Genomic DNA, 16,121 nt, shown 5'->3' with positions numbered 1-16,121 from the left:
TATTAAAAGGTTCATTTGTTCAACCTTGGCCCGCTGCTTTGTTCAGTTTTAAATTTTGGCCCACTCTGTATTTGAGTTTGACACCCCTGCACTAGACTATGCTGACCTTATTCTGAAATCCCAAAAAGAGGACACATATATGCATGCCAAGGCCGGGAGTAGGTGAAAATTTGCCAATGATACTCGAACTTGCTTTATAAATAGTATATTTATTTAAATAAAGCATTTTTTCTCCTCTGTTGACTGCTGTGTTGGCGCTAGGGATTTTTAAAATGGGGTCCCAGGGACCCCATCAAGTCATAAAAATGGGGTCCCACAGTAAATTTTTGGGGTCCCACTTTTTTGTAAGCGTTTTGAAGACAAATGATAAAAGTATTCATTATCCTGTTGTATCTCACATTCTATATCGTGTTTTTGAAAAAGGTTGTCATAAACGTTACTTAATTCATTTGAAAAAATAATAACAAAAGCAAACAAATGTGTATACATATGTAAATGTGTTCAGTTATAAACATTCATTCACTTTCTTCTTTCCTTTATGGATCTAAACTTTACCGCTGCTGCTAGTTTTTCCTATGTTTTTATTTAATAAGTTAAGGTGTATTTATTTCAGTATAAAAGTGTAAAAAGTGTTTTGCTTGGGTCATGAAATGTTAATAATGGTGTGCCAGGGCATACATACATTTTATATTTAACGCTTAAATCTCTGGAGTCTTACACTCACCTTAGTGTTTACCAAGAAGTCTATTTCTTTTTCCCGGCAAAACTCGAACCAATACTTCCTGTCAATAGCGTCACTTCCCTAACTTACCCGGAAGTCCCGCCCCCCAACCAAAGCCATTGGCTAACGCCCCATAGCCGGCCGCTACAATATTTAAAGCTAGTGCAGCGTTTCTCAAAGTGTGGGGCGCGCCCCACTGGTGGGGAATAGAGACATGACAGGTGGGGCGTGAGGAACAGGAGGAAATGTATTTATTTTTTTATTTTTTTATTATGTTCTTGGATTTTTTTTTTTACAACCCCATTTTCTATACAAACTGTAAATCACTGTGTGATTCTGTCTGTGAAATCCGCTATATAAATTAATGTCAATTATTTTTCCTGCAGGCTTTAAATTTCCAGGTAGGAGCGAAAGTTTGACAGGCGCAACATGTGGGGCGGGGCTAAGCGGAACAAACTTTCGCGCGGATGGGTAGCAGGCTAATGTGTGGACCACAATTACACAAAATGGATAAATTGGCTTCATATAGAGTTGCATGCAGAATTGCGCAATGCAAAAAACCACACACAATGGCTGAGCAACTCATTTTCCCCGCTGCAATAGACATGGTGTCAGTCATGCTTGACGAGACAAGCACAGCAAAATTAAAAGCTGTCCCACTGTCAAACGACAGTTGCGAGACGTATATGCGACATTGCAAGTGATCTTGAGGAACAACTCGTAGACAAATTAAAAGAATGTCGTTATGCTTTATAAGTGGACGAAGCTACTGACAGCAATAAAGACTGCCTGTTCATCGCATACGTCTGCTTTGTGAATGGCGAGTCACTGTGCGAGGATTTGCTGTTTTGCAAATACATAAAAAATAGAGCCACCGCTGATGAGCTGTTCAAGATAATGGACAGTTTCCTCAAAGAACACGACCTTAAATGGGAAAACTGTGTGGGCTTTTGCTCTGGTGGCACACAGACCATGGCAGGGTCAAGAAACGGGCTGCGGGTTCCAATAAAGAGGGTTGCGCCAAATGCACACTGTCATTCACCGGGAAGCACTCGCGTCAAGGCAGCTCAGCCCCGAACTCAATGAGTTTTTTACAGATGTTGTGAGCGCGTTAAAATTTGATCAAAACACGAAAAAAAGTGGCACTTTTAATTGATTTATTATTGAACTTGATGCAAGTTATTTGATTTATTATTGAACTTGATGCAAGTTATTTGATTAATTATTGAACTTGACGCGGCTTCACGGTGGCAGAGGGGTTAGTGCGTCTGCCTCACAATACGAAGGTCCTGCAGTCCCGGGTTCAAATCCAGGCTCGGGATCTTTCTGTGTGGAGTTTGCATGTTCTCCCCGTGAATGCGTGGGTTCCCTCCGGGTACTCCGGCTTCCTCCCACTTCCAAAGACATGCACCTGGGGATAGGTTGATTGGCAACACTAAATTGGCCCTAGTGTGTGAATGTGAGTGTGAATGTTGTCTGTCTATCTGTGTTGGCCCTGCGATGAGGTGGCGACTTGTCCAGGGTGTACCCCGCCTTCCGCCCGATTGTAGCTGAGATAGGCGCCAGCGCCCCCCGCGACTCCGAAAGGGAATAAGCGGTAGAAAATGGATGAACTTGACGCAAGTTATAAGACATTTCTTTTTATTTATTATTGAACTTAATGTAAGTTATAACACTTTTGTTTTATTTATTATTGAACTTGATGCAAGTTATAACACTTTTGTTTAATTTATTATTGAACTTGATGCAAGTTATTTTTATTTATTATTGAACTTGATGCAAGTTATACCACAGCTGCACAGTTATTTTATTTATTATTGAACTTGATGTTATTTTATGTTATTGAGTTTGAATGTATACAACTTGATGTTACTTGTTGTTCAATACATTTGAAAATGTTAAGCTTGCCATTAGCGTTCTGTTGGGGCGATGGGGGCAGGTGGGGCTTGAAAACTCCCCCTTGTCCAAAGTGGGGGATGCCAAAAAAAGTTTGAGAACCACTGAGCTAGTGTGATGTTATGAGCCAGGGAATCAAAGGACTACACTACCCAGCATGCAACAGGAGTGACGAGCATGCGCGGTAGCCCGGTAAAGGGGGGTTGGTGTGTCGCCATGACGGCATCTTGTATGTTGTGATATGCACGCTCTGAAAGTAAACGTTAAGAACTCAGCCAACAAATACACGCAACCTTAATTCAAAATGCAGGACATTTGACTCATTAAAAAAAAACAAAAACGCCCGGACACGTCCGGGGAAAAGAGGACGTATAGTCAGCCTATTCAATGAATCTGAATGAGCCTATGGCTTTGCACCTGGTTTATTATATATATATATATATATTTTTACATTTTATTTTTGTTACTTTGAATTTACAACCCCCTGGCGCTGTTTTGTACTGTTTTTTTATAATGTTTTGTAATGTTTTATACTGTTGTTGAACTATTTTGATTATTGTTTCTCTTGTGTTTGTTAATGTTAAAATTTATAAATAAACATTAAAAAACAAGTAGAGCAGTACTGCCTTGTAACGTCAAGTGTGCTCACTGTCGTGAAAGCACATCGAAGGAGAAAGAAGCGAGCAGGACGCTAATAAGTCAGTCTTTTTATTTGTTCTCCAGTTTGAAATATTTACGTCGTATAAAATATATATTTGATTCTTTCTTTAAAGATATATGCGTCTCGATGCGCTAGAAGCACTGTGCTGCTTGTCGTGCTATCTTTGCTTGTTAGTTAGCTTAGCTCGCTAGTTAGCTTAACTTGTTAGCTGCTAACAGAAGACGCAGAAGTTATCAACACATCGCTAAGTAGAGATCAAGTGTGAGAGTAAAGTCTTGTGATTGTGTGAAAATGTCTACATTACAAATGTTGAGAGCGTTGGTGGATCAGCGACTAACTGCTGCCGTTGAAGAAATATTTGTAGTGTTAGAAAGAACGATAGCAGAATACGAGGCGGAACTTTCTAGAACAAAGGAGGAAAACTATCGACTACTGGACGCTCTTTTCACGAAACATCAAGTTGTGTTACACAGAACAGGTTTGTTTACTCTTACTTTCAAATATTTACTCATTTGATATTTGACTAATAACAATAAAATGACATTTGGAATATATAATATAATCTCAATGAGCAGTGGTGGAACAAGTCAGAGCTGGGCCGGGGGCGGGTACCATGACGGGGCCCCCTATACCCAAATAATAAAGCTAATTCTAACATCATTTTACAACATACACATGCCTCTCTGGGTTTACTGCCAGCAGTCCTTGGCCAGGTTTTAAAACGTTTGCTAGCCATTTGTATTTATTCTCTCATTTTCAGGATGTAGAAAAATTATCAAAGGGGAATCTGATTTTTTTATGTTAGTATGCCTGTCACAATGCTTATGTAAGACAATATGTTTTTATTTGCATGCATTTTTTAAATCCTAAACAAATGTTAGCAACATTTTAACTATCTTAATTGCAACAATGGAGTCAATGCCTCTATTCTGCTCAGAAAGCCCCCTAAATAAGAATTAGTTTATTAATATGATATACCCAGAAGTTATTTTTAAATACTCCTCTCTAAGGTTCTCATAGTCATCATTGTCACCGACGTCCCACTGGGTGTGAGTTTTCCTTGCCCTTATGTGGGCCTACCGAGGATGTCGTGGTGGTTTGTGCAGCCCTTTGAGACACTAGTGATTTAGGGCTATATAAGCAAACATTGATTGATTGATTGATTGACTATCTATTTAAACTTACTTACTTAGGACTTAGTATTCCCTGAGGAATATAGGCCGCCGACGAAAGCCTTCCATCCATTCCGGTCTTGTACCCTATGGTCAAGTTGTTGCCATGACAGCCCCTCAGCCCTCATTTCCTGTTCCGTGCTTCTTCTCCAGGTTGTTCTTGGTCTCCCTCTGTTTCTTTTTCCCTGTGGGTTCCATGTTAGTGCCTGTTTGGTGATTGATTTAATGGGTTTTCTGAGTCTGTGGCCTATCCATCTCCACTTCCTTCTCCTGATTTGCAGTTCCACTGGTTCTTGTTTGGTGAGTTCCCACAGGTTGGCATTGGTGATGGTGTTTGGCCAGTAGACTCCTACGACTCGACGGAGGCAACGGTTTACGAATGTCTGAAGTTTAGTGAGTATGCTATTGGTGGTTTTCCATGTTTTTGATCCGTACAGCAGGATGGATTTGACATTTGAGATAAATATTTTCAGTTTGGTTTTGAGAGAAATGTTTTTAGCTTTCCATAATTTGTTTAGCATGTTGAATGATGTTCTTGCTTTCTCTATTCTGGATTTGACATCTTCATCTGCCCGTCCATCTACACTGATTATGCTCCCCAAGTATGTAAAATTGACTACCTCTTCTAATTGATTATGGTCCATTGTTATTGGTGTATTGTTCTTGTCATTGATACGCATGACCTTTGTTTTTTGTGAATTGATCTTAAGCCCAAGAGATGCAGCAGCTCTTTGTAGGGTTGGGTATCGAGTATCGATTGGAACCGGGACTAACTTTCCGATTATCCGGGAATTGTTCAAAAGTTTAAATTTCGATTCCTAGTTTCGATACCCAGTCCGCCGACCGGAAAAAAATAATAAGTCCGCCGACCCGGAAGAAGAAGCCTCTGAACACCAACGAAGAAGCGCCCACCGCCGGAAGCGTTAGCATAGCCGAGCCTATTTAGCCGAGCGAGTCAGTCAAGCATGGATAGCGGGCGTCGACGGTCGAAAGTGTGGCTTTATTTTGCTAAAAAAAATGAAATATCTGCGAAATTTAACACGTGCGACAGGACTGTTCCGTGCTCAGGATGAAGCACCTCCGAGTTCATGGAGTACAAATAAATGCGTGTCCCGTCTTGGACAGGAGACACTATCTGTCCAGAACGCTCACGCATCCTGCCTGAGAAGGTGGATATGCTCATTTTCCTAAACAAGAACTGTCTCTGATTTTATACTGTACCTGCTACTAATCAGGACTATGTTTTGTAAGTTGTTCCTTATTGTTTATTTGCTTTTCTGCACCAGCTTAGCCCAGCAGTGGGAGCACGGTAACATGTTTAAGTACCCGCAGCATCATACACTTGTGTGTGTAAATGTGTTTTCATGAGGTTTTCAAAAATAAAGCTCTCTTGATGAAAGTGTAGCCCTGTGAAAATGTATTCATCATTTATAATATTTATATTCAAGTTCATAGATTTGATATTTATAATCTAGTTGAAAACAGCCCCGTGAGGAAGTTATAGTAAAGTTCATAAAAAGTTAATAGAATTAAAATTGATGGAGAATGTCAGACTATTTAATTCAGAAAGACTGTAGGTTAGCTAGCTCATTTAAAATATCCTAAATGTATTTGCGACCCTGCCTTTTTTTAAATTTATTTTTTTAAAGAAAGAATCTGAATCGTCAGGAATCGGAATCAAAACAAATAATCGTAATCGTAATTATTCGAATTCAAACGATACCCAACCCTAGCTCTTTGTAGTTTTTGTGATTTGTCCTGCATCTGTTGGTGAGTGTGAGCCAGGAGAGCTAGATCGTCTGCAAAGTCTAGGTCCTCCAGTTGTTCGGTAAGGCTGCACTGTATGTCGGTTTTGCTGTTTTTGGTTGTTTGGTTCATGGTCCAGTCAATACAGAGGAGGAAAAGGAAAGGCGAGAGCAGACATCCTTGCCGCACCCCAGTCAGGACCTCGAAGGCCTCCGATGGGCATCCGTCATGTAGGACACGATATCGCATCCCTTGGTAGGTGCTCTTGATGATGTTGATGAGCTTCGGTGGGATGCCAAAGTGTGCCATCAGCTTCCAAAGTGTCTCACGGTCGACACTGTCAAATGCCTTTTTAAAGTCTATGAAATGAATATATACCGGTGAGTTCCATTCCATGGATTGTTCTATTATAATCCTGAGGGAGGCAATTTGGTCAGCACAAGATTTTCCAATTCTGAAACCAGCCTGGTTTTTTCTCAGTTGCGCATCGACCAATTTCCACATCCTATCTAGTAGTATGTGGTTGAGCACCTTCCCTGGCGTTGAGAGGAGCATCATTCCCCTGTAGTTTTTACACTCCCTGAGGTCGCCTTTCTTGGGAATCTTTATGATATTGCCATCACTCCAGTCTGATGGGACTTTTTCTTCCTCCCAGATAGCTTGCATGAGATGGAAAAGCATGCTGGAGGATGTTTGGATATCTGCTTTGAGAGCTTCTGCTGGTAGCTCATCTGGCCCTTCTGCCTTCCCTGCTCTCAGGGCTTTGATGGCCTTCCTGATTTCCAGTTTGGTATGGGGGGGTTGCAGTTTATTTCAAGCATGATTGGAGCTGGTGGAATATCTGCAGTCAGTTGAGGTGGCTCTCTGTTGAGTAGGTCTTGAAAGTGATCAGTCCATCTCTGGAGTTGATCTTCCTTGGTTGTGAGGAGTGTACCATTTGTGTCTTTAATATGCATTTGGGCTTGTTTAAATTTTCCGGTGAGCATCTTTGTGGTTTGATAGAGTTCTTTCAGATTGTTCTTTCCTGCTGCTTCCTCCTCCTGCTGTGCTAAATCCTCCATGTACCGTATTTTCCGGATTATAAATCGCAGTTTTTTTCATAGTTTGGCCGGGGGTGCGATTTATACTCAGGAGCGACTTATGTGTGAAATTATTAACACATTACCGTACAATATCAAATAATATTATTTAGCTCATTCACGTAAGAGACTAAACGTATAAGATTTCATGAGATTTAGCAATTAGGAGTGAGAGAATGTTTGGTAAAGGTATAGCATGTTCTATATGTTAGTTATTTGAATGACTCTTACCATAATATGTTAGGTTAACATAGCAGGTGGTTATTTATGCCTCATATAACGTACACTTATTCAGCCTGTTGTTCACTATTCTTTACTTATTTTGAACTGCCTTTCAAATGTCTATTCTTGGTGTTGGGTTTTATCAAATAAATTTCCCCCAAAAATGCGACTTATACTCCAGTGCGACTTATACATGTTTGTTTTCCTTCTTTATGATGCATTTTCGGCAGGTGCGACTTATACTCCGAAAAATACGGTACTTCTTTTGGTCCCTTCTGACACTCTTCTTCACATCCTTGTTTACTACTTCATATGCTCTTTGTGCTGCTGCCTTTCCCGCTCTCGTTCTGCATCTGTTAACTATCTCCTTTTCCCCCTCCTCTCACTAACTTTCTTGTGGGTTTCTGTGGATAGCCAAGGTTTGTTTGTGGACTTTTTTCTCCCTACCACTTCTGCACAGGTCTCCTTCCATGTGGTCTTCAAACCTTCCCAAATCCCTTCTACAGTTCCTGGTGCTTGTGTTGTCTGGTCCTGTAGTACTTGAAACCGGTTGTGTAATGTGACTTGGTATAGTTCCAAGGTGCCTATATTTTGGAATCGTTGTATGTTTAATTTGATCCTCCCTCCTCTTTGTTTAAAAGGGAACATTATCACCAGACCTATGTAAGCATCAATATATACCTTGATGGTGCAGAAAAAAGACCATATATTTTTTTAACCAATTTCCAAACTCTAAATGGGTGAATTTTAGCGAATTAAACGCCTTTCTGTTTATCGCTCTGGAGGCGATGACGTCAGAATGTGACGTTGCCGAGGTAACACAGCCGCCATTTTCATTTTCAACACATTGTAAACATTGGGTCTCAGCTCTGTTATTTTCCGTTTTTTCAACTATTTTTTGGAACCTTGGAGACATCATGCGTCGCCGGTGTGTTGTCGGAGGGTGTAACAACACTAACAGGGAGGGATTCAAGTTGCACCACTGGCCCGAAGATGCTAAAGTGTCTGCCGCCAGAACCCCATTGAATGTGCCAGAGTGTCTCCACATTTTACCGGCGATGACAGACATGGCACAGAGATGTATGGATAACCTGCAGATGCATTTGCAACGATAAAGTCAACTAAATCACAAAGGTGAGTTTTGTTGATGTTGATTTATGTATTAATCGGATATATTTGGTTGCGGCGTGACTGCCAGCTAATCGATGCTAACATGCTACGCTAATCGATGCTAACATGCTAATTACCGGCGGTGCTAAAGCAGACATAGCACAGAGATGTATGGATAACCTGCAGATGCATTTGCAACGATAGTCAACGAAATCACAAAGGTGAGTTTTGTTGATGTTGACTTATGTACTAATCAGATATATTTGGTTGCGGCGTGACTGCCAGCTAATCGATGCTAACATGCTACGCTAATCGATGCTAAAATGCTAATTACCGGCGGTGCTAAAGCAGACATGGCACAGAGATGTATGGATAACCTGCAGATGCATTTGCAACTATATTACGTTTCCTTCCACACACATTTAATGCGAAAAAAACACTTACCAATCGACGGATTTAAGTTGCTCCAGTGTCAAAAGATGCGAAAGTCCTGATCGTTTGGTCCGCACATTTTACCGGCGATGCTAACGCGGCTATTCGGCCATGCTATGGCTATGAATAGCGTCAATAGCTATTCGCTCAATAGCTTCAGTTTCTTCTTCAATACTTTCATACTCCAACCATCTGTTTCAATACATGCGTAATCTGTTGAATCGCTTAAACCGCTGAAATCCGAGTCTGAATCCGAGCTAATGTCGCTATATCTTGCTGTGGTATTCACCATTGTTTGTTTACATTGGCAGCACTGTATGACGTCACAGGGAAATGGATAGTGGCATCGCAAATAGCGAAAATAAGCACTTTAAAGCTTTATTTAGGGATATTCCGGGACCGGTAAAATTTTCAAAAAAAAATACAAAAAGCCACTGGGAACTGATTTTTATTGTTTTTAACCCTTAGGTTAAAACCAATAAAAATCAGTTCCCAGTGGCTTATTTTATTTTTCGAAGTTTTTCTCAAAATTTTACCCATCATGCAATATCCTGAAAAATGGCTTCAAAGTGCCTGATTTACACCATCACTATATCCACCCGTCTATTGTCCTGTGACGTCACTGCGTGAAGCCACCAAAAACAAACATGGCGGATAGCACAGAAAGGTATAGCATAGTAGCTCGGATTCAGACTCGGATTTCAGCGATTCAACAGATCACGCATGTATTGAAACGGATGGTTGGAGTGTGGAGGCAGGTACTGTAAACGAAATCAAAGAAGAAACCGAAGCTTTTGAGCCACATTACGACAGACAGCAGCACGGGAGGAAGCGTGGACAAATTCGGCGATCGCCTTCCAACCAACAATTGGTATGTGTTTGATTGGCATTAAATCTGGGTGGAGGGAAAGGCTGGATGCAAATATAGCTACAAATGAGGCATAATGATGCAATATGTACATACAGCTAGTGTAAATAGCATGTTAGCATCGATTAGCTTGCAGTCATGCCATGACCAAATATGTCTGATTAGCACACTCCGCATAAGTCAATAACATCAACAAAACTCACCTTTGTGATTTTGTTGACTTTATCGTTGGAAATGCATCTGGGATATCCACACATTCTTGCCATCTCTGTGTTAGCATAGCTGTCGTCGGTAAAGTGTGCAGAACAAACGAGGGACTTTCACATCTTTTGACCACTGGTGCAACTTGAATCCGTCTCTGTTGGTGTTGTTACACCCTCCGACAACACACCGACGAGGTATGATGTCTCCAAGGTATCGGAAAACAGTCGAAAAAACGGAAAATAACAGAGCTGATTTGACTTGGTGTGTGTAATGTGTTTGAGAAAATGGTGGGTCGCTTCACGATGTGACGTCACGGGTGAAAGGTCATTGCTCCGACAGGCGAACAATTGAAAGGCGTTTAAATCGCAAAATTCACCCTATTAGAGTTCGGAAATCGGTTAAAAAAACATATGGTCTTTTTTCTGCAACATCAAGGTACATATTGACGCTTACATAGGTCTGGTGATAATGTTCCCCTTTAATGCATTTCAACTCCAACTGGAACCTTGCTGGGACTAGGTGGTGGTCAGATGCAGCGTCAGCTCCTCTTCTCGCTCTGACATCAAGCAGTGAGCGCCTGAATTTCCGGCTAATGCAGATGTGATTAATCTGGTTTTCAGTTGTGTGGTTGGCAGAAACCCCTGTTGCTTTGGTGATGTCCTTGTGTGGGAAATTGGAACCTCCAATAACCAAGCTGTTGTCTGCACATGCTGTAGCAAACCTTCAATGTTTCAAGCCCTTGCGTTCCCTTTATAAGCTCATAGCCATTGTTATTTCCTCCTATTTTCGCATTCATGTCCCCTATTAAGACCAAGATGTCCTTTCCTTTCTTTTTCTGAAGAATGTGGTATAGAAGATTGTAAAAGTTGTCCTTCGTTTCATCCTCTGTATCCTTGGTAGGGGCATAGCATTGTACTACTTGAAGGTTAATTTTATTATGCGTGGTATGGAATTTTGCAGTAATGATCCCTGAGTTGATGGGTTCCCAACTGATGAGGACCCTCTGAGCTTCTTTGGATAGCATGAACCCTACACCCTCTGTATGTGGTGCAGAGTCTTCTAGGTGCCCTGAATATAGTATAGACTCACCACTGGCCAGGTTAACCTGCCCCGATTGGAGCCATCTGGTTTCACACAGACCCAGGAGAGATATTCTGTATCTCCTCATATATTCCTCTATAACTGCTGTCTTTCCTTCTGCATACATGGTCCTGACGTTCCATGTTGAGATGTTAGTGGAGTGTCTAGGGCTCAGAAGAATCGGACGCACCGTCTCCTTACGGTTTTCTCTTTGGTTTGTGTAACCGAAGAGACTTTCTTTCCAAAACTTTTTGATTTTTTGGTTTTCGTCAACGTTTTTGTAGCAAGGAGTTTTTATGGGTTGGGGTTGCTACCCCCAAGCCTAACCTTCCACCCTTTCTGGTTTCGGGAAGTTTGGAGTTGACTTGTTAGTCCCCTCGCCTAGTCTATTGTCTTCCAGGTAATGGGTCACAGTCTCATACCACGTGAGACCAGACAGACATAGGGTCGTGTACAAGCTGTCTCGGCACGTCAAGCCCAATCAACTCCTGCTACCGTATAGTGAGAGCCGCACCAGCCACAAGCAATGAAACTGTTGCAAGCCCCGCCTACCAGCAGCGTGAGACATCTATTTAAAACATGCTGTAAAAATGCATATCCTCTGGAAATATGCCTTATAATAGCCACAAACTGCAGGATACATTATTAATTCAGATACAATTTTAAAAAAATAGTTCAAGGTTTTATGGAATTTTTCAGTGTGCTTTTTTACGCTTTCTGACCAAACCTTAGAAGACCTTTGGTATGCAGTTTGAAAGCCGCAGCCGGAGAAAACAAACACACAGACGGTGTATCCATGACTGCAAAGTTATTGCCTTCATTTTCATTGACCGTTTGTATGATTGACTAATGTGTTAATACCTCTGGACATTGAATTGAAATCTTCCTGTCAATCACACAAACATGCTTGTGAGGGACTTTTCTGTGTCTACGTACCTTCCACACATCCATACACCCACCGGAGTGACATTTGTCCAAACTGCACAAGCCCCACATTTTCCTACCTATTCAAACCATTCCAACATCAAACTAACACTTTCTCAAAATCCAAACTAAATTCCAGTTTTCCTGGAAATTCAAACTCTTCAACATTCAAAGCATTCCAACATTCAAACTATTCTTACATTCAGACTACATTCTGTCAACTTTTCAGTTCAACTTCAGCATTGGAGCATTCACGCGTAATTCCTTTAGGAATTGCTTAATTTAGTTATTATTATTATTATTATTATCATTATTCTTATAACTAAATGTAGCTTACCACATTGAATGTGATGACTGCATGAATGATGTCTTCTCAGTTCTCTCCCTAACACAATTTGAGTGTCTAGAAACACATAAATTAATCTAATCCATTATTATTATTATTATTATAAATAAGGTAAATAAGTTATCTTTTGAAGGAGTAGTCAGTAATCTGATTGCTTCTTCCCAGTTTATCTGTGGTGACACTATCTAAATGAAAGCAATACAGGCGTAATCTTCTTTGGCCAACATGTTGACCAGGGGTAGGGAACCTATGGCTCGGGAGCCAGGTGTGGCTCTTTTGATGACTGCATCTGGCTCTCGGATAAATCTGAGCTGACGTTGCTTAAAAGGATAAGTAATGAATAATTCCACTTGTAATCACAGTGTTAAAAATAATGTTCAAAATATAAAACATTCTCATGCATTTTTAAGCCATCCATCCGTTTCTACCGCACCTGTTCAAGAAGTTGCGTTAATGGTAAGAAGTTATTTATTTATTATTGGTTAGTGTGGGGCTTGCCCTCCTAGGGGTTCTTCGGAGCACCAAGCACCGACATGAGAGCCTGTTTCAGGGTTACAATATTGTTTTATTTTTCAAAAAGTCCCCCAGTTGCTTACCAGCAATTGTATTTTTCTCTTTTGTTTTCGCTCGCGCTCTGGCTCCAGCCCCAACCCCGTCTCTCCTCCTGGCTGCTGCTTATAACAGAGTGACAGGTGATTAGATAACAAGGCCCAGGTGGGCCGTCTACGCACCTGTCGCTGATTTAGAGGCCGGTCCTGGCACACCCCAGTTCAGTGCAGGCCCACAGGCCACGCCCCCTCCACAGTTAGCTTCGGAATGACAATGTTATTACAAAGAATAAGAGACCTATTATACTCTAGAAATGTTGGTCTTACTTAAAAATGCACCCGTTTAGTTGTGTTCAGTGTTAAAAAATATATTATATGGCTCTTACGGAAATACATTTTAAAATATTTGGCTTTTTGGCTCTCTCAGCCAAAAAGGTTCCCGACCCCTGATGTTGACTGTGCTTTTTTTAAATTTTTGGACAGACATGTCTCTAAAGATGAATGTGAAAATCACTGTAATTATTGTCCACCAGCAGGAGGAGCTCATCACTAGTACTACTGCGTGGAGGCTGGCATGTGGTACATTATTTCCTGTGTGTGTGTGACTTATTCAGAGGGAGAACAGCACACTTTTATGGATTGCAGGAATGACTTTTAAGATGTTTTTGTATGAATAAGGTGGATTGGATGTTGGCCTGGGAAGGCATTCCCCTGAAGGTCTTCTTCATGTGTCAGCTGGAAGTACCCTGACTGCTGTGAGGGGGAAACTGATGAGATTGTGAGATCATATGTTGGTGCAGGACAATGTCTCATGTGACTGAGCAAGGCTGGACTTTTCTAAAGAATGTCTGTTTTCTCCTGTCCCGCAGACCTCGATGAAGAACATCTTCCTCATCAGCAGGAAGAAGAGCCACAGCCCCACCATATTAAAGAGGAAGAAGAGTTACCACATTCCCATCACATTAAAGAGGGAGGGGAAGAGCCACAGCCCTCCCATATTAAAGAGGAGCACAAGACACCACAGACCCATAATGTTAACCTGATCTTTCACATGAAAGGTCAAGCGGCGGACCCACTGATCTTACACATCAAAAATGAAGAGGAGGACCCACTGACCCCTCACTTTAAGGAGCAAGACAAGCTGCTGACCCCTAGCATTACAGAGGACAAGGAGGACCCACTAACCCCCTACTTTAAAGAGGAAGAGGATGACCAAGAGCCGCCGCACTTTACAGAGGAAGAGGAGGAAGACAGCATCAGTCAGCCTAAATGGTTGGAGGAGTTCCCAGTGACTGTGAAGAGTGAAGATGATGAGGTCAAAGGTGAAAGTGAGGCGAGGGGAGGGGGGGAGCCTCCAAGCAGCAGCTCAACACAACACATGACAACAGAAGCTGATGGAGACCACTGTGGAGGATCACAAGCAGACAAGCTCTTAGCTCCACTATCAGATAGTGAGGACACAACCTCACACTCTCCTGACACTGATGATGAAGACTCTAAAGATAAGACATGTCACACTGACAACACTCACTTCACATGTTCTCACTGTGACAAAACCTTTAAATTCTATAGTCTTCTGAAAAGACACATGAGAAGACACACTGGAGAAAGACCCTTTTCTTGCTCAGAATGTGGTAAATGTTTAGTAACAAGTCAACATTTGACATTACACATGAGAACACACACCGGAGAAAAACCTTTTATCTGTTCACTCTGTGGTAAAGGTTTTGTACAAAGTCACAATTTGAAAATACACATGAGAACACACACTGGTGAAAAACCTGTTATGTGTTCAATATGTGGTAAAGGTTTTACACAAAGTCAACATTTGAAAGTACACATGAGAACACACACGGGTGAAAAACCTTTTATCTGTTCACTCTGTGGCTCATCTTTTACAAGAAAGGCATATTTGAAAGTACACATGAGAACACACACTGGAGAAAAACCTTTTTCCTGTTCAATCTGCGGTAAATGTTTTACACAAAGTCGATATTTGAAAGTACACACGAGAACACACACTGGTGAAAAATGACATTCCTGTTCAATCTGCAACAGAAGCTTTTGTGACCAATCAAACCTTGTAGCACACATGAGAAGACACCCAGGAGAGAAAGTGTTGAGTTGCAGTGTGTGTGGTGAAAGATTGTCTTCTAAGTAGCAGTGTAAGAAACACAAGTGTGCTGGTGAGAACAGCAGCAGCAAATGAAACTGCAGGATTTGAAATAAACTGTCAAGACTTTAATGTTGACTTTCTAACAACATCAGCACATATAACATGTGTGACATTGTTGTTTGTGTAACAATCTTTTTAATATGCTTCTACATTTATAAATTAGATAGTTTGAAATATGGAGGTGTTACATACTTGTATTTCTAATTGTTAATAATCCCATAGATTAGTTTCTATTTATGATATACATATTTACTGCTTTACATCTGAAACATCTTCTGGACCACTTTAGGGAATATATTATTATTTACTTTATACATCATTTGAACAGTTGTCTTTTATTAACTTTTAAAATGTTTGACTTTATGAATCATTTGTTGGGTTTCTATAAACTATTTTATTAATTATCTTCATTACTCTCTTTTGTAATATGATGATTGTGTTGTGATTATTTTGTTTGTATGTCCCCAGACCTTTATGCAATATAACAGTGAGAGAAAATGGCTGAATTGTTTGTGGAAGGACGTTTATTTTTTTATTTTATTTTAATTTATTTTTTTACGAACTTACATTCGTTGATAAAACAAAACATTCCATTATTGGGTTTCGTGTTTAATGTGTTTTCTTTTTAAACATCCCCAAAACAATATCAATATCAATCAAAGTAGGGAGTGTCAGGCAAAAGCCAATATTGTACATCATCCCACAGATATTTACTTTGCATTATGTTGGAGCCAAATTAACTTATTTGTTTATATTGTTTTTATTTAGTTTTCTCTATTTGATTGCTGGCTCTGTTGATGCTGAATTTCTTTTTCGGCAGATTGCTCCGGCCACTTCTCCTCAATCAGGAGGTGTTGACAGGGATGGGACCGTTGCTATGGTGCGGTTACCATGGTAACGTCATTTAATTGGGTTCAGGTGGGAGTATTCGGGGCG

General features: G+C 40.8%; 3 protein-coding genes across 8 annotated transcripts in view; 2 read left to right on the top strand and 1 right to left on the bottom strand.

The window, feature by feature from the left end:
• Positions 1 to 16,121, bottom strand: part of LOC133545526 (gastrula zinc finger protein XlCGF57.1-like) — a 403,569-nt gene that overhangs the window by 51,621 nt on the left and 335,827 nt on the right. The window lies entirely within an intron of this gene.
• The window catches only part of LOC133545530 (zinc finger protein 135-like), a 129,988-nt gene that overhangs the window by 27,296 nt on the left and 86,571 nt on the right, over positions 1 to 16,121 (top strand). The gene's annotated exons all lie outside the window — the stretch shown is intronic.
• On the top strand, positions 3,256 to 15,781 carry LOC133545117 (gastrula zinc finger protein XlCGF48.2-like). Its single transcript, XM_061890471.1, has 2 exons — positions 3,256 to 3,756; positions 13,879 to 15,781. The coding sequence occupies exons 1-2, from the start codon at positions 3,570 to 3,572 to the stop codon at positions 15,042 to 15,044; spliced, it is 1,353 nt and encodes a 450-aa protein (XP_061746455.1). The 5' UTR covers positions 3,256 to 3,569; the 3' UTR covers positions 15,045 to 15,781.

The sequence above is a fragment of the Nerophis ophidion genome, linkage group LG28 (assembly GCF_033978795.1).
Source record: "Nerophis ophidion isolate RoL-2023_Sa linkage group LG28, RoL_Noph_v1.0, whole genome shotgun sequence".
Lineage (NCBI taxonomy): Eukaryota > Metazoa > Chordata > Actinopteri > Syngnathiformes > Syngnathidae > Nerophis > Nerophis ophidion.
Note: the sequence above shows the minus strand (reverse complement) of the source record. Positions and strands in the feature narration are given on the sequence as shown.